Below are 20,914 nucleotides of genomic sequence, written 5' to 3' on the forward strand. Positions count from 1 at the left end.
CTTTATTTGACACCCACGCCTCTGTATTCTACAGGTCTTCTGGTCAGGTGACCCCGGGCGACGCCTGTGCGTCCAGCACCAACCGGACTGTCACCATCCCGGCAGGAGAGAACCAGATCAACCAGATCGCCCTCAACCCCAGTGGCTCTGTCCTGTACGCCGCCGCCGGCAACTCTGTCAGAGTCTGGGACCTAAGAAGGTACGGTACAGCACGGCACACCGGCCATTTTGACAAACAAATCCAAAGAGGCCTGAAAAAAGGCACTGTCTTCAGAAAACTTCTCTCTCACTACTATGTGCTGATCTATAATAGATCTAGAGGCTACTGCTTGTACACACACATCACAACTGCTGCTACCAGACTCTTATTATACTGGTCAGTTTATCTCGGCCAACAAGAGGGGTATGAACCGTTTGGGGTCGTATGGGTTGCAAGGTAGGGGTTTGTTACTACGACGAAAAATGACAATATCCATCGGGACCTTTGACATCTAGGAAATTTGTGTGACCGGACCTTCTCAAATAGTACTTGAGTACCCCTGGTCTATTCCCTTGCTGATCTTTGCCTGGCCTCTTAGTGAGTGTTTTCATTCCAGGTTGTGTCTTGCCGTAACGCAGTGCATCTCAGGAGATTGCTATCATGTTAAAGGCCCACTGTCCTCCCTCTCTCTTGGTCAGATTTGTATCCACAGGGAAGCTGACTGGTCACCTGGGTCCAGTCATGTGTCTGACTGTGGACCAGAGTGGGAACGGTCAGGATCTGGTCATCAGCGGATCCAAGGACCATTACATCAAGGTGTGTGAGAGTGTGTTATAGTGTGTGAGAGTGTGTTATGGTGTGTGAGAGTGTGTTATGGTGTGTGGCTGTTCTGCTTATATTCGTTGTCGAAAGAATAACTGCCACACACACAATATTACATCTCTACATTTTTTTATTGTGTTGAAGTTTCGGTCAGAGATCACTTTCTGCGTGGTGTCTCATGTTTGAATATGGATCATGTTGGCTCTTGTATTTGTTTTCCTATGCAATATGAATTAGCCTAGCTAACGCTTTGCTGTGACTTGACGAGTGTTGTTGATGGACTGTCTGTTTCAGCTGTTTGACGTGACAGAGGGGGCCCTGGGTGCTATCAGCCCCACACACAACTTTGAGCCTCCCCACTACGATGGCATCGAGTCCTTGGTGGTGCAGGGGGATGTCCTCTTCAGCGGCTCCAGGGACAACGGCATTAAGAAGTGGGACCTAGGCCGCAAAGACTTACTGCAGGTAACAGAGGGGAAAGGGAAGTGTCACTGACTATTTTGGTGAATCCAGTCGTAAAAAAAGCAGTTTAGTAAGAATGTCTCACCTCATGTTCAAGAATGGCCTTTTGCACTTTCGGTTATTTGAAAATGAAATAATCTCCAAAATATCGCTATTTTTAAAACAAGCTATAGAAAGTTGGTTGCAATTTCAGTTTAATCCACCAGAAAAGACAGAGCAAATAATACAACAAATATTGTTGTTAAACTCAAATAGATTTTTTTTTAATCACATTAAAAAAAATAACATTTTAATAATCTTTGTAAATTATATCATAAATAGGACTGGTGGAGTTATGTCACACATGCAGCTAACAAAAATATATGTACATGTCTGCTCTACTCAAAATTACAATCAACTAATTGCAGCATTACCGCAAAAATAGAAGAGGCAAGTGGTAGGGGGGAAAAGTAAGGAACTTGTCTGTTGGTCCTGCATTAAAGACCGAATTGGTTAAAGAAAATTGTGATAAATAAAAAAAAGTATACCGTTTTATTTAAGGACCAAAAAATGGACAGCTGTGCCATATAGATTGCAAAATAGTTGGGGAGAGATTTTTGATGTACCGATTCCATAGCACATGGTTTATGATCTCATACGCAAAACGCAAAACTTTGAATTGTTTTATTTAAATTATTATACAAAATTCTTGAAGCCAATAGAATGTTACATATATATATATAGGGAATACGACCATCCTAGCAATGCAGATTTTGCTGCGAAGAGACCGAATCATTAGATCATTTATTTTGGTACTGTCCATATGTAGCTTGTTTTTGGTCACAGGTCCAGGAATGGTTGAAGAAGTGCTCCATTTACCTGGAGCTAATTCTGCAGATAGCACTACGGGGTGATCTGAAAAGTCATAGTAACTCAATCAATAATAATACTTTAGGCAAAACATGTTTTTTTAATTTACAATCTCTAGAAACTATGAGAATAGAAAGGTTCAGTGTGAAACATCACAGCACAGTTAAAAAATATACAGTGGGGAGAACAAGTATTTGATACACTGCCGATTTTGCAGGTTTTCCTACTTACAAAGCATGTAGAGGTCTGTCATTTTTATCATAGGTACACTTCAACTGTGAGAGACGGAATCTAAAACAAAAATCCAGAAAATCACATTGTATGATTTTTAAGTAATTAATTTGCATTTTATTGCATGAAATAAGTATTTGATACATCAGAAAAGCAGAACTTAATATTTGGTACAGAAACCTTTGTTTGCAATTACAGAGATCATACATTTCCTGTAGTTCTTGACCAGGTTTGCACACACTGCAGCAGGGATTTTGGCCCACTCCTCCATACAGACCTTCTCCAGATCCTTCAGGTTTGGGGGCTGTCGCTGGGCAATACGGACTTTCAGCTCCCTCCAAAGATTTTATATTGGGTTCAGGTCTGGAGACTGGCTAGGCCACTCCAGGACCTTGAGATGCTTCTTACGGAGCCACTCCTTAGTTGCCCTGGCTGTGTGTTTCGGGTCGTTGTCATGCTGGAAGACCCAGCCACGACCCATCTTCAATGCTCTTACTGAGGGAAGGAGGTTGTTGGCCAAGATCTCGCGATAAATGGCCCCATCCATCCTCCCCTCAATACGGTGCAGTCGTCCTGTCCCCTTTGCAGAAAAGCATCCCCAAAGAATGATGTTTCCACCTCCATGCTTCACGGTTGAGATGGTGTTCTTGGGGTTGTACTCATCCTTCTTCTTCCTCCAAACACGGCGAGTGGAGTTTAGACCAAAAAGCTATATTTTTGTCTCATCAGACCACATGACCTTCTCCCATTCCTCCTCTGGATCATCCAGATGGTCATTGGCAAACTTCAGACGGTCCTGGACATGCGCTGGCTTGAGCAGAGGGACCTTGCGTGCGCTGCAGGATTTTAATCCATGACGGCGTAGTGTGTTACTAATGGTTTTCTTTGAGACTGTGGTCCCAGCTCTCTTCAGGTCATTGACCAGGTCCTGCCGTGTAGTTCTGGGCTGATCCCTCACCTTCCTCATGATCATTGATGCCCCACGAGGTGAGATCTTGCATGGAGCCCCAGACCAAGGGTGATTGACCGTCATCTTGAACTTCTTCCATTTTCTAATAATTGCGCCAACAGTTGTTGCCTTCTCACCAAGCTGCTTGCCTATTGTCCTGTAGTCCATCCTAGCCTTGTGCAGGTCTACAATTTTATCCCTGATGTCCTTACACAGCTCTCTGGTCTTGGCCATTGTGGAGAGGTTGGAGTCTGTTTGATTGAGTGTGTGGACAGGTGTCTTTTATATAGGTATCGAGTTCAAACAGGTGCAGTTAATACAGGTAATGAGTGGAGAACAGGAGGGCGTCTTAAAGAAAAACTAACAGGTCTGTGAGAGCCGGAAATCTTACTGGTTGGTAGGTGATCAAATACTTATGTCATGCAATAAAATGCAAATTAATTACTTAAAAATCATACAATGTGATTTTCTGGATTTTTGTTTTAGATTCCGTCTCTCACAGTTGAAGTGTACCTGTGAAAAAAATTACAGACCTCTACATGCTTTGTAAGTAGGAAAACCTGCAAAATCGGCAGTGTATCAAATACTTGTTCTCCCCACTGTATGTAAAATAGAAAGAAAAAAATGAAATAGATGGGAGGGGTTGAGTGGAGCTGAAGGGTGGGATTAAAAACAACAAGATGACTAATATAAAATATACTGTGTCCGTATATAGGTTCAGAACTTTTGTGAAACAGCACAGTTACAAATATATGGCAAAATAGAAATCAAACTGGATGGGCTTCAGAGATAGATGGGAGGGGTTGATGGTAGCTGAAGGATTGGATTAAAAACAAACAAAAGATAATTATTGTAAAATACATTGTGTCCGTAAAATGTCTATAGTATGTATAAACTGGAAGTAGAAGCCTAAGTGTTTATGTCTGTTAGTTTACTCCAATTAGGGGATGGGTGGTAGGGTTAGGGGGAAATAATAAAGGAAAATACATTTTAAAAAGATATGTACAGTGGGGCAAAAAAGTATTTAGTCAGCCACCAATTGTGCAAGTTCTCCCACTTAAAAAGATGAGAGAGGCCTGTAATTTTCATCATAGGTACACTTCAACTATGACTGACAAAATTTGAAAAAGAATCCAGAAAATCACATTGTAGGATTTTTAATGAATTTATTTGCAAATTATGGTGGAAAATAAACTTTTGTTATTGACCAAATACTTATCTCAATACTTTGTTATATACCCTTTGTTGGCAATGACAGAGGTCAAACGTTTTCTGTAAGTCTTCACAAGGTTTTCACACACTGTTGCTGGTATTTTGGCCCATTCCTCCATGCAGATCTCCTCTAGAGCAGTGATGTTTTGGGGCTGTTGCTGGGCAACACGGACTTTCAACTCCCTCCAAAGATTTTCTATGGGGTTGAGATCTGGAGACTGGCTAGGCCACTCCAGGACCTTGAAATGCTTCTTACGAAGCCACTCCTTCGTTGCCCAGGCAGTGTGTTTGGGATCATTGTCATGCTGAAAGACCCAGCCACGTTTCATCTTCAATGCCCTTGCTGATGGAAGGAGGTTTTCACTCAAAATCTCACGATACATGGCCCCATTCATTCTTTCCTTTACACGGATCAGTCGTCCTGGTCCCTTTGCAGAAAAACAGCCCCAAAGCATGATGTTTCCACCCCCATGCTTCACAGTAGGTATGGTGTTCTTTGGGTGCAACTCAGCATTCTTTGTCCTCCAAACACGACGAGTTGAGTTTTTACCAAAAGGTTCTATTTTGGTTTCATCTGGCCATATGACATTCTCCCAATCTTCTTCTGGATCATCCAAATGCTCTCTAGCAAACTTCAGACGGGCCTGGACATGTACTGGCTTAAGCAGGGGGACACGTCTGGCACTGCAGGATTTGAGTCCCTGGCGGCGTAGTGTGTTACTGATGGTAGGCTTTGTTACTTTGGTCCCAGCTCTCTGCAGGTCATTCACTAGGTCCCCCCGTGTGGTTCTGGGATTTTTGCTCACCGTTCTTGTGATCATTTTGACCCCACGGGGTGAGATCTTGCGTGGAGCCCCAGATCGAGGGAGATTATCAGGGTTTTTGTATGTCTTCCATTTCCTAATAATTGCTCCGACAGTTGATTTCTTCAAACCAAGCTGCTTACCTATTGCAGATTCAGTCTTCCCAGCCTGGTGCAGGTCTACAATTTTGTTTCTGGTGTCCTTTGACAGCTCTTTGGTCTTGGCCATAGTGGAGTTTGGAGTGTGACTGTTTGAGGTTGTGGACAGGTGTCTTTTATACTGATAACAAGTTCAAACAGGTGCCATTAATACAGGTAACGAGTGGAGGACAGAGAAGCCTCTTAAAGAAGAAGTTACAGGTCTGTGAGAGCCAGAAATCTTGTTTGTTTGTAGGTGACCAAATACTTATTTTCCACCATAATTTGCAAATAAATTAATTAAAAATCCTACAATGTGATTTTCTGGATTTTTTTTTCTCATTTTGTCTGTCATAGTGGAAGTGTACCTATGATGAAAATTACAGGCCTCTCTCGTCTTTTTAAGTGGGAGAACTTGCACAATTGGTGGCTGATTAAATACTTTTTTGCCCCACTGTATACACAGTACCAGTCAAAAGTTTGAACACACCTACTCACTCCAGGGTTTTCTTTATTTTTACTATTTTCTACATTGTAGAATAATACTGAAGACATCAACATTATGAAATAACACATATGGAATCATGTAGTAACCAAAAAAGTGTTCAACTAATCAAAATATGTTTTATATTTGAGATTCTTCAAAGTAGCCACCCTTTGCCTTGATGACAGCTTTGCACACCCTTGGCATTCTCTCAACCAGCTTCATGAGGTAGTCACCTGGAATGCATTTCAATTCACAGGTGTGCCTTGTTAAAAGTACTTGTCACGGATCCCCCCGGTACTGCTGCTCATTCTATTCACCTGTTCCGGAGGTCTACGTCACTGGCTTTCTAGGCTTCACTGAACGGGGTTCATTATCATCAACACCGGACTGTCTTGTCTGAATTCACACACCTGGTTCCCATTTCCCCTGATTAGTATGTTATATCTGTGCCCTCTGTTCCCATGTCCGTTGGTCGTGTGAGCACCTATGTGTTGGTGCAGCTGTTATGCTGCGTGCTTTATATATTGTGTATTACGAGTATCGTCCCGTGTCGTTCAACAAGGTTTACCCTCGCTCTTTTGTTTGGGTACAGCCCAGTGTTTTTGTATACGTGTTTGTCTTGGGTGTATTAAAAACCCCTATTGTGTATTCCTGAGCCTGTCTCCATATCCTTTATACCAGCGTGACAGAATAACCGACCCGCAAAATGGAGACAGCAGGAAAGGCCGAGCTGGCGACCATTGTAGGGACAGTACAGCACCACGAGGACTGTCTCTCCAGACTCGGTATCACCATGGACAGTGTGCTGGCAACCATCCTGCGCTTGGAGGGGAATGTGCAGTCCCTCCAGTCTCCAGTACTGTTCCCGGTACCAGCTCCCACGGGCTCTGGACTGGGGTGCCGCAGTCTGGGAGACGGGCGGACCCAAGTTCGAGTCCTACGAGCGCTTCACCCTCCTCTTCCCCTCGGTGTTTGATAATCCTGTGGAGGGCCGAGAGGAGGTTGAGCGTCTACTCCGACTACGCCAGGGATCTAGGACCACCTCGGAGTTCGCCCTGGAGTTCCGGACCATCGCAGCCTCCACCGAATGGAACGAGTTGGCTCTGGTCACCGTTTTCCGCAGCGGACTGCGAAAGGAGGTACAGCTGGAGTTAGCTAGCCGTGATGACAACCTGTCATTCAACCAGCTCATTAGCATGGTGATCCGGTTGGACAACCTCCTGCAGTCCCAAAGAAGACCTGCGCAGAATTCGGAGCCCATGGCTACCCTGCTCCGTGGCCAGAACCAATGGAGGTGGGCTCGGCATGTTTGCCCGAGGCAGAGCATAGGAGAAGGGGGAATCTGGGTCTCTGCTTCTATTGTGGAGAAAGGAGTAATTTCTCCCCGACCTGCTCTCTATCCACTAGGAGGCGAGGTAGTGACAAGCCAGGGAATTCTCCTGCACCAACTCAGGTAGGAGGCAAGGTCTCCTTTCCTTGTCTGTCAAATCAACCAGTGTGTTTCCCCATTAAATTCCCTGAGTACCCCACCCAGCCCTTCACTCCCGTTAGCTCTGATTGATTCCGGAGCTGCCGGGAATCTCTTAGCGCACTGGCCACTGCATTACGCATTCCTTTGGTTCCCCTACAGTCACCCATTCCAGTTCGAGCCCTGAATAATCGTCCAATAGGGACAGGGCTCGTACATCACATTACTGTTTCTGTTTCAGAGTGATCTGTTCTGAATAAGTGTCATGGGTGACCCATGACACTCATTCAGAACAGATCACTTTCTTGATTATAAACACCCCCACGCACCCCATTGTTTTAGGTCTCCCCTGGTTGAGTTTGCATAACCCCGTTATTTCTTGGTCCGAGAGAAGACTGCTGGGTTGGTTGCAGGAGTGTCAGGGGAGGTGTCTCGCGGTGTCTGTCAACACCACTGCATAGTCCAGACTGTGCACCTCAAGTGGATTTCCCTGAGGAGCACCAGGATCTGCACCGGGTTTTCTCAAAGACCCAGGCTACATGCCTGCCTCCCCATCGCCCCTGGGACTGTGCCATTGACCTGTTGTCTGACGCAGCCCTCCCGAGAGGACATGTCTATCCCCTCTCCTATGCCATGGAGACCTATGTACAGGAGAGTCTCCAGCAGAGTTTTATCCACCCCTCTATGTGACCAGCCTCATCAAGCTTATTTTTTGTCAAGAAAAAAGATGGGGGACTGTGCCCCTGCACTGATTATCGAACACTGAACAAAGCCACCGCCAAGTTCAGCTATTCTTTACCCCTCATTCCAACCATTGTCGAACAAATGCACGGGGCACAGTACTTCACGAAGCTGGACTTTAGGAGCGCCTATAATCTGGTGTGCATTCGTGCAGGCGATGAATGGAAGACTGCTTTTTCGAAGACCATGGGTCATTACGAGTATCTCGTAATGCTCTTTGGCCTATCTAATGCTCCTTCAGTCTTCCAGGCCTTCATCAACGAAGTGTTTCAGGACATGCTGGGACGGGGCATAGTGGTTGATATAGATGACATTTTGGTCTATTCTGCTGACCGAGTCCAGCATGTCTCGTTAGTCAGGTCTGTGCTGAGAAGACTGTTGGAGCATGATCTATATGTTAAACAGGGGAGCGGTCCATGTCCTTTGGCTATATGTGCTATCTCATCTCCACAGAGGGAGTGGAGATGGAGGAACAACGCATCAGCGCAGTCGGGTCATGGCCCATCCCCAACTCTGTTAAAGCAGTCCAGCGATTCCTGGGGTTCGCCAACTATTTCCGGGGGTTCATCCGGGGCTTCAGCGCGGTGGTCGTGCCTCTTACCTCAATGCTGAGAGGAGGTCCCCAGCGGCTTCGTTGGACCGCGGAGGCGGAGAGGGCGTTTGAGACGCTGAAGGCACGTTTCACCACTGCTCCTGTGTTGGCACATCCAAACCCCTCACTCCCCTTCATCGTCGAGGTGGATGCCTCCGAAGTAAGAGTCGGGGCAGTGCTGTCCCAGCGTACCGGAACACCTCCAAAGCTGCGACCCTGCGCTTTCTACTCTAAGCAGCTGAGCCCCGCCCAGGAACTACGACGTAGGGGACCGGGAACTCTTGGTGGTCAAGAAGGCTCTGAAGGCTTGGGGGCACTGGCTGGAAGGGTCCAAACAGCCTTTCCTGGTGTGAACGGACCACCGCAACCTGGAGTACATCAGCGTAGCAAAGAGGCTAAACCTGAGACAGGCCAGGTGGGCTCTATTCTTCGCCAGGTTCCAATTCACAATTTCCTATAGGCCAGGCTTGAAGAATGTGAAGGCGGACGCCCTGTCTCGCCTCTGTAGATGGAGAGGCAGGGAGAGGAGACCCCTATCATCCCTCCGTTCTGCATCATCGTGCCACTTGTATGGGACGTGGACGCCGCCATACGGCAGGCCCTGCGTACGGAACCCGCACGTGCACAGTGCCCGGAGAACCTCGCCTACGTGCCCACAGGTGTGCGGCACCGTCTCCTTTCCTGGGCGCACACGGCGCCTGTGTCTGGTCATCCTGGGATAGGCCGCACCATCGCCTGCCTAACTGAGAAGTACTGGTGGCCTACCTAGGCTAGGGACGTCCAGGTTTACGTCTCTTCCTGCTCCATCTGGCTCAGTCAAAGACACCCAGACACCTCCCTTATGGAAAACTCCTTCCCCTGCCGGTTCCGCAACGACCCTCCCAGGGGAACGCTGAGGAAGCTGAGCCCGCTCCGCCGTTTGTGGGACCGTTTCAAGTCCTGAGGAGGGTTAATGAGGTAACGTCCGTTTACAACTCTCTCTTGATTATTATGGCAAGAACAGCTCAAATAAGCAAAGAGAAAAGACGTTACTTTAAAACATGAAGGTCAGTCAATCCGGAAAATTTCAAGAACTTTCAAAGTTTCTTCAAGTGCAGTCTCAAAAACCATCAAGCGCTATCATGAAACTGGCGCTCATGAGGACCGCCACAGGAAAGGAAGACCCAGAGTTACCTCTGCTGCAGAGGATAAGTTAATTAGAGTTACCAGCCTCAGAAATTGCAGCCCAAGTAAATGCTTCACATAGTTCAAGTAATAGACACATCTCAACATCAACTGTTCAGAGGAGACTGCGTAAATCAGGCCTTCATGGTCGAATTGCTGCAAAGAAACCACTACTAAAGAACACCAATAAGACGAGGAGACTTGCTTGGGCCAAGAAACACAAGAAATGGACATTAGACCGGTGGAAATCTGTCCTTTGGTCTGGAGTCCAAATTTGAGATTTTTGGGTCCAACCGCCTTGTCTTAGTGAGACGCAGAGTAGGTGAATGGATTATCTCAGCATGTGTGGTTCCCACCGTGAAGCATTGAGGAGGAGGTGTGATGGTGTGGGGGTGCTTTGCTGGTGACACTGTCTGATTTATTTAGAATTCAAGGCACACTTAACCAACATGGCTACAACAGCATTCTATAACGTCCGATGCTGGAGACGAGAAGCAAGTACAGGGAGTGAACATTTAATGGAAAACGAACATGAAACAAAACAAGAACAGCGTCTGGACGGGTGCTCAGCATATGTGGGAACTCCTTTAAGACTGTTGGAAAAGCATTCCAGGTGAAAAGCATTCCTGGTTGAGAGAATGCCAAGAATGTGCAAAGCTGTCATCAAGGAAAAGGGTGGCTACTTTGAGGAATCTAAAATCTAAAATATATTTTGATTAGTTTAACACTTTTTTGGTTACTACATGATTTCATGTGTGTTATTTTATAGTGTTGTTGTCTTCACTATTATTCTACAATGTAGAAAATAGTAAAACAAATTAAGAAACTCTTGAATGAGTAGATGTGTCCAAACTTTTTACTGGTACTGTGTATAATATATTTACCCCAAAATATATGGGGGATTGGAAATTATGCAGACAACTACATTGATGGAAGCTACAATCTATCTGCAGTATTAAAGCTGATCTACCCCCTAATTTTTTTTTATAAAAATACCTAATACTTACAAACTATTTTGGTGAATCATGCTTTTGGGGAGACGGTGCCGGGTATTTTAACTGGGAAGTTGTTTGGAAAACACTGCTAACCTGCAAAATATTTGAATGGAAAACAAAGTCTGTATGTACTATGTTATCTATGTCTTAACAGCAAGTGCCCAACGCCCATCGTGATTGGGTGTGTGCCCTGGGTGTGGTGCCTGGCACTCCGGCCCTGCTGAGCGGCTGTAGAGGAGGGGTGCTAAAGCTGTGGCACGCAGACACACTGGGGGCCCTTGGGGAACTCAAGGGCCACGAGAGCCCCATCAACGGCATCTCCACCAATAGCAGCCACCTCTTCACAGCATCTGAGTGAGTCACAGAACCACACAGACAGAATGAAAGGCAGACACACAAACACACACAATAGCCTGGATACAGCCATTGCAGTAACACAGTTTTTCTGCTCTGTAATTTGATAGTGATCGAACAGTGAAGATCTGGCGTGCCCGGGGCGGACTCGACAGCACCTTAGACACGACGGCGGACACAGCTGATGAGGTGGCCAGTAACTGAACATGGCCGTGACCTCCCACCGTGACCCTAAACCTGGGATGCTGCTGACTAGCACTTTGACCTCTGACCCTTAGCCTTGGAAACCACCCCCAGCCCCCACATACTGTAACCAAGACAACAGTCCGCAAGAATCTTATCTCAGCAAAAGTAGCTGTAGTCGTTTTCCAGAGTGAGATACTGTAGATTTATCCCTAGAAAATGTCTCCCTAGCTAAATGTATCTAGTCTAACCTGTGTGGCCGTAGCACTGGTCTGTGCAGAATAAACCCTATTTTTGCTTCATAGACATCTTTCCGGCTCCGCTCGTATCAAGTATTGAGCCCCCACACACACACACACACACACACACACACAGAGGCAGATCTTGAGTGTTTTTCTGTGCTGGGGGAGTGTTGTGTAAATTAGATGAGAGGAAGGTAAAGACCGGGCTTTGTCGCAGGCCTTCAAGACCCGGACCTGGTTCTCCAGTGGCACAGCAGAACCACTGTCCTCAACCCTGCTGTCCCTTACCTGATATCAACGTGTCTTTACGTGAACTGACACCCCCTTAAGTCGCTCGGTATGATGTTCCTTTGCTTTGAATTCAGCACCCGCTTTCCATGGGTGACCAAATCATGAAACCTCTCTTGTACTTTACCTGTGAACTGGATACTGTACATTAACTCTTGTAGCCACTAGCAAAAGCCCTTCAGTCAGTCACCTCTCTGCTTCCTTAGTCTTTACACTTAGTCCTTTACTTACTCTCTATGTGCAAAAACAATGTCTCTTTGAGGATACACTGACTCTCTTCACTCGTCCACTACTCATCATTTATCAATGTGTGATTTTCCACTTGATGCTATTCCCTCCTAATAAGTTAATAACTAACCTAATGCCCTTGCTGCTAAGTTGTTTGCTCACCTTTGACCCATAGAGGGCTTCTGTTCTGGACTCCAGGTGAGATACACCTGGTAACCGTAGTTACATACTTTCTATAAGAGTCTAAAGTGTGAGGAAGAGAGGAGCCTTTTATCTGTGCCTGTACTGTAAAGCTCTCCCGATCCTGGTCTGGGAAGACCCCTATGTACGGTGGTTTATCATGTTTGTGTCAGTTTTGCTGTACATTTCAACTGGCCTATTTGTGATTGGTGTGAGCTGAACGAACTGTCAAATGATGTATCGGATCCACTGTCTGCTGGGACTATTGAATGTTAAAGTATTAGGAGCAGCAGCCAACACAATATGTGTGTATATATAAACAGTGTTATACGAAGAAATAAACAGAAGGTTTGTTTTGTTGATCACCACATTTCGCTCCAAAAGGGAAACAAATGGACCAGAATTGTGAAACGGCATTCTAACAGCACTCATGTCTTTTGAACAGAACCCCTCTCCCTGGCCTTGAGTCAGCCTGTTTTGTTTCCTGGGTTGCGTCCAAAATGACACCCTATTGCATAGTGCACTACATTTGACCAGGACCCATGGATGTTGTTCAGAAGTTGTGCACTATAAAGGGAATAGGGTGCCATTTTCAGATGCAACCCTGCTCTCATTTTATTTAATTTTTCTGTTGAAAGAAGCTATATGTAATTCAAACCAGTCCTGGGTTCCCCTCTGGAGTTTTGCTGTAGATGTCATTCCCTAAAATGGCTGACTCTGTACTGTAGCAGATCTAATGTCAGATGCCTGGCGAAATTAAATGTCATCTGTCAAAAACCAACAAGTACCCTGTGTGTGGTCACCTGGGTCTGTTCCTTTTGAGGGAGGGGTGGGGATTTGAAGATCGGAAGTGTGGGGAGAGCACTGATGAAGAAGGGCATTACAGTGATTGGGGCTGTTGCATTCACTGATCCAACTAACCTGATTGGATAGGTGAAAGCAAGGTTTCCACCTCGTAGCATTCACCTACACTAATAAAAGCTATTCTTACTCAAAGGAAGGAAGCAAGGTTTCAAAATATGCATTTTCAAAGAGCACATTAGGCTAACCAGGTGTATCCACTAGATGGCAGTAGTGTAATTTGTAATTCATCAACAAGCAAAGCATACGAATGGTTGTACAGATAGGTCACACACGGATGAACAGGAGGTATGACAACTACAGAAGAGCTTAAGAATTTGTCCCAAATGGCAACCTATTCCCTATATAGTGCACTACTTTTGACCAGTGCACTAGCAAATGGGGTGAAATTTGGGATGCACATTAATGTTTCCCTGGGCTCCCTTGGTGTCAAAATCTGAAGGCTCATTGTAATGACCTTATTGCTTACAATAACATTTTGGAGCACACACATCCAAGTGAAAACTGTTATTTACTTGTAGCTTATCCCCTGTAACTTATCTGGATACCCAGAACTAAATCTGACTATTTTCTAACTAACTATTGTCGTAATGACCAGAAATCCATACTGGACTAGATCAATGATTGCTGTACTGTAAGGGCTGGTTTGCCTGAGAATCTCCATTGAGAATGCTTTTTAGTCCAGAACTATAGGCTTTAGCAGTGTCTATAAAACCGGCCCTTAATGTTTTGGACATGTTTATAACTGATGGTATTTGTGATGATATGGAATTCAATTTCAGGGTCTATGGTGTGAAAAAGAGGTCTTCGAATTTCATAGTTCCGTGGCTATCAGTTTGTTGTAAGCACTTTGCAAGTGAAAATACATTAAATTGAACTGTAAATGATTTAATAGCTGTGGTTTTGCTCAGGAGGATTTTATCTCAGAGAAAATAGTTTAATTTGTATCATGGTGTTTTAGACTAGAACACATCAGTGCAGGTGTCCTGACCATTGAACTAGAAAAAAATAATGGTTATGTTATAGATGACCAAGGAGTTTTGTAATCATAAATATAATTCAGGTTAAAACCAATAGTTACAAGACAAAGTCTATATTGTTTTCAATTTATTAATCCGTTCATAATGATTAATATTTTCTGCAAAAGATAATTGCAGCCTACACTATTTGCAGTGCTTGTTGACTTTGTCATGTGCAAAATGCACTATTTCACCAGTGCACTGTTTGGATGCTGGATTTTTTGGGGGTGGATGACCATGCTCAGGTAGGCTACTGTTTGAAGTGATTTGTTTTGACAATAAGATAAAAACATAATGGCTGGTTGTGTTCATGCCAAATTAAAAGGTAATATACAGTACTAGTCAAAAGTTTGTACACACCTACCTCAAGGGTTTTTCTTAATTTTTACTATTTTCTACATTGTAGAATATTAGTGAAGACATTACAACTATGAAATAACACATATGGAATCATGTAGTAACCAAAAAAGTGTTAAACTAATCAAAGTATATTTTTTATTTTAGAACCTTCAAAGTAGCCAGTTTTGCACACTCTTGGCATTCTCTCAACCAGCTTTATGAGGTAGTCACCTGGTTGAGAGAATGCCAAGAGTGTGCAAATTTGTCATCAAGGCAAAGGGTGGGTACTTTAAAGAATCTAAAATATATAATATATTTTGATTTGTTTAACACTTTTTTGGTTACAACATGATTCCATATGTGTTATTTCATAGTTTTGATGTCTTCACTATTATTATACAATGTAGAAAAAATTTAAATAAAGAAAAACCCTGGAATAAGTAGGTGTCCAAACTTTTGACCGGTACCGTAAATCAAATCAAATCAAATTGTATTGGTCACATACACATGGTTAGCAGATGTTAATGCGAGTGTAGTGAAATGCTTGTGCTTCTAGTTCCTACCATGCAGTAATATCTAACAAGTAATCTAACAATTTCACAACAACTACCTTATACACACAAGTGTAAAGGAATGAATAAGAATATGTACATATAAATATATGGATGAGCGATGGCCAAACGGCATAGGCAAGATGCAGTAGATGGTATAGAGTACAGTATATACATATGAGATGAGTAATGTAGGGTATGTAAACATTATGTAAAGTGGCATTGTTTAAAGTGACTAGTGATACATTTATTACATCCAATTTTTTATTATTAAAGTGGCTAGAGATTTGAGTCAGTATATTGGCAGCAGCCACTCAATGTTAGTGATGGCTGTTTAACAGTCTGATGGTCTTGTTTTTCAGTCTCTCGGTCCCAGCTTTGATGCACCTGTACTGATCTCACCTTCTGGATGATAGCGTGGTGAACAGGCAGTGGCTCGGGTGGTTGTTGTCCTTGATGATCTTTTTGGCCTTCCTGTGACATTGAGTGGTGTAGGTGTCCTGGAGAGCAAGTAGTTTGCCCCCGGTTTCTTCAGCCTCCTGAGGTTGAAGAGGCGCTGTTGTGGGTGGACCATTTCAGTTTGTCCGTGATGTGTACGCCGAGGAATTTAAAACTTTCCACCTTCTCCACTACTGTCCCGTCGATGTGGATAGGGGGTGCTCCCTCTGCTGTTTCCTGAAGTCCACGATCATCTCCTTTGTTTTGTTGACGTTGAGTGTGAGGTTATTTTCCTGACACCACACTCCGAGGGACCTCACCTCCTCCCTGTAGGCCGTCTCGTCGTTGTTGGTAATCAAGCCTACCACTGAAGTGTCGTCTGCAAACTTGATGATTGAGTTGGAGGCGTGCATGACCACGCAGTCATGGGTGAACAGGGAGTACAGGAGAGGGCTGAGAACGCACCCTTGTGGGGCCCCAGTGTTGAGGATCAGCGGGGTGGAGTTGTTGTTTCCTACCCTCGCCACCTGGGGGCGTCCTGTCAGAAAGTCCAGGACCCAATTGCACAGGGCAGGGTCGAGACCCAGGGTCTCGAGCTTAATGTTGAGTTTGGAGGGTAATATGGTGTTAAATTCTGCGCTGTAGTCGATGAACAGCATTCTTACATAGGTATTCCTCTTGTCCAGATGGGTTAGGGCAGTGTGCAGTGTGACTGCAATTGCGTTGTCTGTGGACCTATTGGGGCGGTAAGCAAATTGGAGTGGGTCTAGGATGTCAGGTAGGGTGGATGTGATATGATCCTTGACTAGTCTCTCAAAGCACTTCATGATGATGTAAGTGAGTGCTATGGGGTCATAGTCGTTTAGCTCAGTTACCTTAGCTTTCTTGGGAACAGGAACACTGATGGCAATCTTGAAGCATGTGAGAACAGCAGACTGGGATAGGGATTTATTGAATATGTCCGTAAACACACCAGCCAGCTGATCTGCGCATGCTCTGAGGACGTGGCTCGGGATGCCGTCTGGGCCGGCAGCCTTGCGAGGGTTAACACATTTAAATGTTTTACTCACGTTGGCTGCGGTGAAGGAGAGCCCGCAGGATTTGGTAGCGTGCCATGTCGGTGGCACTGTATTGTCCTCAAAGTGAGCAAAGAAGTTGTTCAGTTTGTCTGGGAGCAAGACATCGGGGTCCGCGACGTGGCTGGTTTTCTTTACCGTTAAATTCCATGTATTTGCTATTAGGCCCATTAAAAGAAATCGCATAGGTCCCATAAAAAAAATTGTGTCCCCGAATGGCATGGTATAAAGCACGGTAGAAATCGCACCCAGTCCCCATCCCTCGTGGCAGGGCTGCTAAAACACAAACTCCAGAATGTGTCTTGAAAGTGATTGAATAGTGTCGTGATGTAAATGCCAGATTTGATCAAGTAGGCTAATTCTGTCTCATATCAGGAGATAATTGATTGAGACCCTGGCTGTAGCCTAGGCTTCAGCAACTGTGTCAGAAGGTCAACTGCACCTGAAGATAAGACATTTTGGCAATCAATCAGCTATTGGGCACCCTGATTAAAACACTAATTCGGGCCTAAACTATACTGAACAAAAATATAAAGGAAATATGCAACAATTTCAACAATTCTACTGAGTTACAGTTCATATAAGGACATCAGTCAATTTAAATAAATGAATTACACCCTAATCTATGGATTTCACATGACTGGGCAGGAGTGCAGCCATGGGTGGGCCTGGGAGGGCATATGACCACCCACTGGGGAGCCAGGCCCAGCAAATCAGAATGAGTTTTTCCCCACAAAAGGTCTTTATTACAGACAGAAAAACTCAGTTTCATCAGTTTTCCAGGTGGCTGGTCTCAGACGATCCCGCAGGTGAAGAAGCCGGATGTGGAGATCCTGAGCTAGCGTGGTTACACGTGGTCTGCAGTTGGGAGGCTGGATGGACGTACTGCCAAAATCTCAAAAATGACATTGGATGTGGCTTATGGTGGAGAAATGAACATTAAATTCTCTGGCAACAGCTCCAGTGGACATTCCTGCAGTCAGCATGCCAATTGCACGCTCCTTCAAAACTTGGAACATCTGTGGCAATATGTGACAAAACTGCACATTTTAGAGGGGCCTTTTATTGTCCCCAGCACAAGGTACACCTGTGTAATGATCATGCTGTTTAATCAGCTTCTTGATATGCCACACCTGTCAGGTGGATGGATTATCTTTGCAAAGGAGAAATGCTCACTAACAGGGATGTAAACAAATTTGTGCTGAACATTTGAGAGAAATAAGCTTTTTGTTCAGTATATAATCTAATTTGACGCAGCTGTTCATATTTTAGCTCATTGGGCTGCTGCATCCGGTAGAGAAATCATTCACTTAATAGAGGAAATTTCTCAGGTGGTCTCTTTGCGCCATCTGCATCATTACCAACCACCCGAGCCACTGCCTGTTCACCCCGCTACCATCCAGAAGGCAGGGTCAGTACAGGTGCATCAAAGCTGGGACCGAGAGTCTGAAAAACAGCTTCCATCTCAAGGCCATCAGACTGCTAAACAGCAATTACTAACTCAGAGAGGCTGCTGCCTACATAGAGATTCAAATCACTGGCCACTTTAAACAATGCCACTTTAATACTGTTAACATATCTTATATTCTTCCTCTCATATACTGTACCTTATACCATCTATTGCATCTTGCACACTCTTGGCCATGGCTCATCCATATATTTTTATGTACATATTTATATGTACTTTTTCCATCCCTTCAGATTTGTGTGTATTAGGTAGTTGTTGGGGAATTGTTAGATTACTTGTTAGATATTACTGCACTGTCGGAATTAGAAGCAGAAGCATTTCGCTACACTCGCATTAACATCTGCTAGCCATGTGTATGTGACCAATAAAATTTGATTTGATTTGATTTTATCATTATGGCTGCTGACACAGGTAGCCCAATTCTGATATTTTTTTCACTAATTGGTCTTTTGACCAATCAGATCTTTTTCAAAGCTGATGTAATTGGTCAAAAGACCAATTAGGGACAAAATATAAAAATTGCACTGCCTGTATAAAGGCAGCCTCTCATCACTGTCAAAACCCAAGCAAGTGGATAACTATGTGTGCAATATGATTTAATCAGCCTGATAAAGACTATTTTGAGATGAAACCAGGTGGACACAGGACACCCAATGTCTGAGAGTAAATTGTGGTTTGTTTGGAAAAGTCAAGAATTCGCTAGCATGCCAGTGCATTGAAAACCAGGTGGGCCATGATGCCTTTGTAGTGTCACAGAAATTAGTTCCTCGAAGATTTCATTATTCATTTGCACCACAGGAGGTTGGTGGCAGCTTAATTGGGGAGGACATGCTCGTGGTAATGGCTTGAGTTTACCAGGTGGAATGGTATCAAATAAATCAAACACATGGTTGCTATTTGATTGCCATTCCATTTGCTCAATTCCAGCCATTATTATGAGCCATCCTCCCCTCAGCAGCCTCCACTGATTTGCACTATAATGTCATTCAATAGATTTTCAAAGCACAGGCATTACAATGATTTAGCCTATTAATTGGGCTACAAATCTCTTAATTGGTTTGACTTAATGTATGTAATAAAGCATTTGCTAATTGCAATGGTTCCCTAAAAGCATCAGCACAGACTAGGCCTTAAACTATCATGTGTTATCGTGTTTGGTTCTTTATTTCTTGTAATTCTATAACATTTCCCAAAGCTGAGATATGCACATGTCTTGGATGCACTTCTCGCGGGCGTCACGCCCTCCGCACTATCACTCATATTAGCCTAGGTCTATACCTCGCTCTCAACTCGTGCATACTAGCACGAGATGAATCTTTCAACCGTTACACATGACGCTGGGCTGTTGTGGGCGACACTCCTCTTGCAGCTGGCTGAGCGACACGCCTCCCGCAGCCTCATGCAACAGCGACCCTAAGCAGCGCACCGTTTTTAACGGTTTCTTTCTTTCATGCGACCGAAGAAGACCCATTTAACGGGAGATTTCGACGATGAGTAGCTTCATGAATATGGCCTGTATTGGAGACTTTGACCCATTCACCGCTGCCATTCCCGCCACCAGAGTTGAGCTCACGGTGTCGTGTAGGTGAGTAGAGGGGTACTGATGTCATTTGAGTGACAGAATGCTTCTGGTATAGGCTAAGATTGTGGAGAACGGTGGATATGTTTGGTAAACTGCTAAATATAAATTGTTTAGTCCGAATTTAGTCAAGTATTCTCGCATAAATTCCTTATTTTTTGGGATTTGGCCAGAAAACAGACATAGCCCATTAGGCTATAAAAATAGCATTTAATCTATAAATTTTTATTGAATTAAATATGACCATTATCATGATGGTCCATTGCTTTACTGGCTTATCAATCACGGTTAGCCTACATTTGAGGGATGTTTAAATTAAGTTTATGACGGTGGAACAATGTGCGTGCTATTAGTGTTTCCTAACGTGACAGCTCGCGCTCCCTTTTGGGCTCGGCTTAATTTTAACTAAACAAACCGCAGTCCAGAAAATGGATGCTGCTGAGAGAATTTATGGATGCTTTATCATCTCTCTCCAAAGAGATTTGACTTAGATGTGACTTGATACAACTATAGTAGCGAGCAGCAGCTGGCTGGCTCGGGCTCCTGTGTTGCGTAAGAGCCACGCGCCTCTGTAAGATTGGGTTCTCCGCGGAGTTCCTTCTACCAGAGAGAGCTGATGCTCCCGCGGCTGGTCGGTCTCAGTCAGTCACAACACTCACTGTGGAGATAATTTAACAGAGAGAGAGAGAGAGAGAGACACGTGGATTCGCTCAGTGCGGTGTTGGTGCACACCTGAGATTGTGGTCCTGAAGGTTGGAATTCCGATTCAGTCACTGTCTGCATCAATGATGCTCAATCTCCGATAACCGCAATTACAGCTTGGTTGATTTAAGAGCCAGATCGCAATTTACTGGGGGGAGGGTTGTCAATCTTTTCTTTTGATTTGGGGAGGGTTGTGTGTTTTTTTTATTGGGCACAGTTGATGTTAGTGAGTTTTTCCTCGTTAACATTCGCTTTTGCAGGTTTTACTAGGCTATATCATTTCTTCCATCCTAGCCAAAGTTCCCCATCTGCTTGTTTTGGTGCTTCCCTTGTGCACTACGCTTTTCCATGTGCTAAGTTTTATTATAAACTGGGTGGTCAGCCAATGCCGATTGGCTGACAGCCGTGGTATATCAGACTGTACACCACGGGTATGACAAAATATTTATTTTTACTGCTCTAATTATGTTGGTAACCAGATTATAATAGCAATAAGGCACCTCCGGGGTGCCAC

The 20,914-nt window shown here is 44.4% G+C and overlaps 2 protein-coding genes across 9 annotated transcripts in view; both read left to right on the forward strand.

Annotated features, from left to right (window-relative positions):
• LOC139540315 (kinesin-like protein KIF21A) overlaps nt 1-13,154 on the forward strand; it is an 83,671-nt gene extending 70,517 nt beyond the window's left edge. For all 8 annotated transcript variants that reach the window (XM_071344052.1, XM_071344057.1, XM_071344054.1 and 5 more), the window contains 5 exons: nt 35-199; nt 679-796; nt 1,097-1,267; nt 11,047-11,246; nt 11,357-13,154. In XM_071344052.1, coding sequence (XP_071200153.1) covers nt 35-199; nt 679-796; nt 1,097-1,267; nt 11,047-11,246; nt 11,357-11,450 — 748 coding nt within the window. In that variant the 3' untranslated portion in view covers nt 11,451-13,154. The remainder of the gene's footprint in view (nt 1-34; nt 200-678; nt 797-1,096; nt 1,268-11,046; nt 11,247-11,356) is intronic.
• A 6,279-nt stretch (nt 13,155-19,433) lies between these two features.
• Nucleotides 19,434-20,914, forward strand: part of LOC139540317 (copine-8-like) — a 93,431-nt gene continuing 91,950 nt past the window's right edge. The window contains exon 1 of the mRNA XM_071344060.1: nt 19,434-19,704. Coding sequence (XP_071200161.1) covers nt 19,610-19,704 — 95 coding nt within the window. The 5' untranslated portion in view covers nt 19,434-19,609. The remainder of the gene's footprint in view (nt 19,705-20,914) is intronic.

This window comes from Salvelinus alpinus, chromosome 15 (assembly GCF_045679555.1).
Source record: "Salvelinus alpinus chromosome 15, SLU_Salpinus.1, whole genome shotgun sequence".
Taxonomy (NCBI): domain Eukaryota; kingdom Metazoa; phylum Chordata; class Actinopteri; order Salmoniformes; family Salmonidae; genus Salvelinus; species Salvelinus alpinus.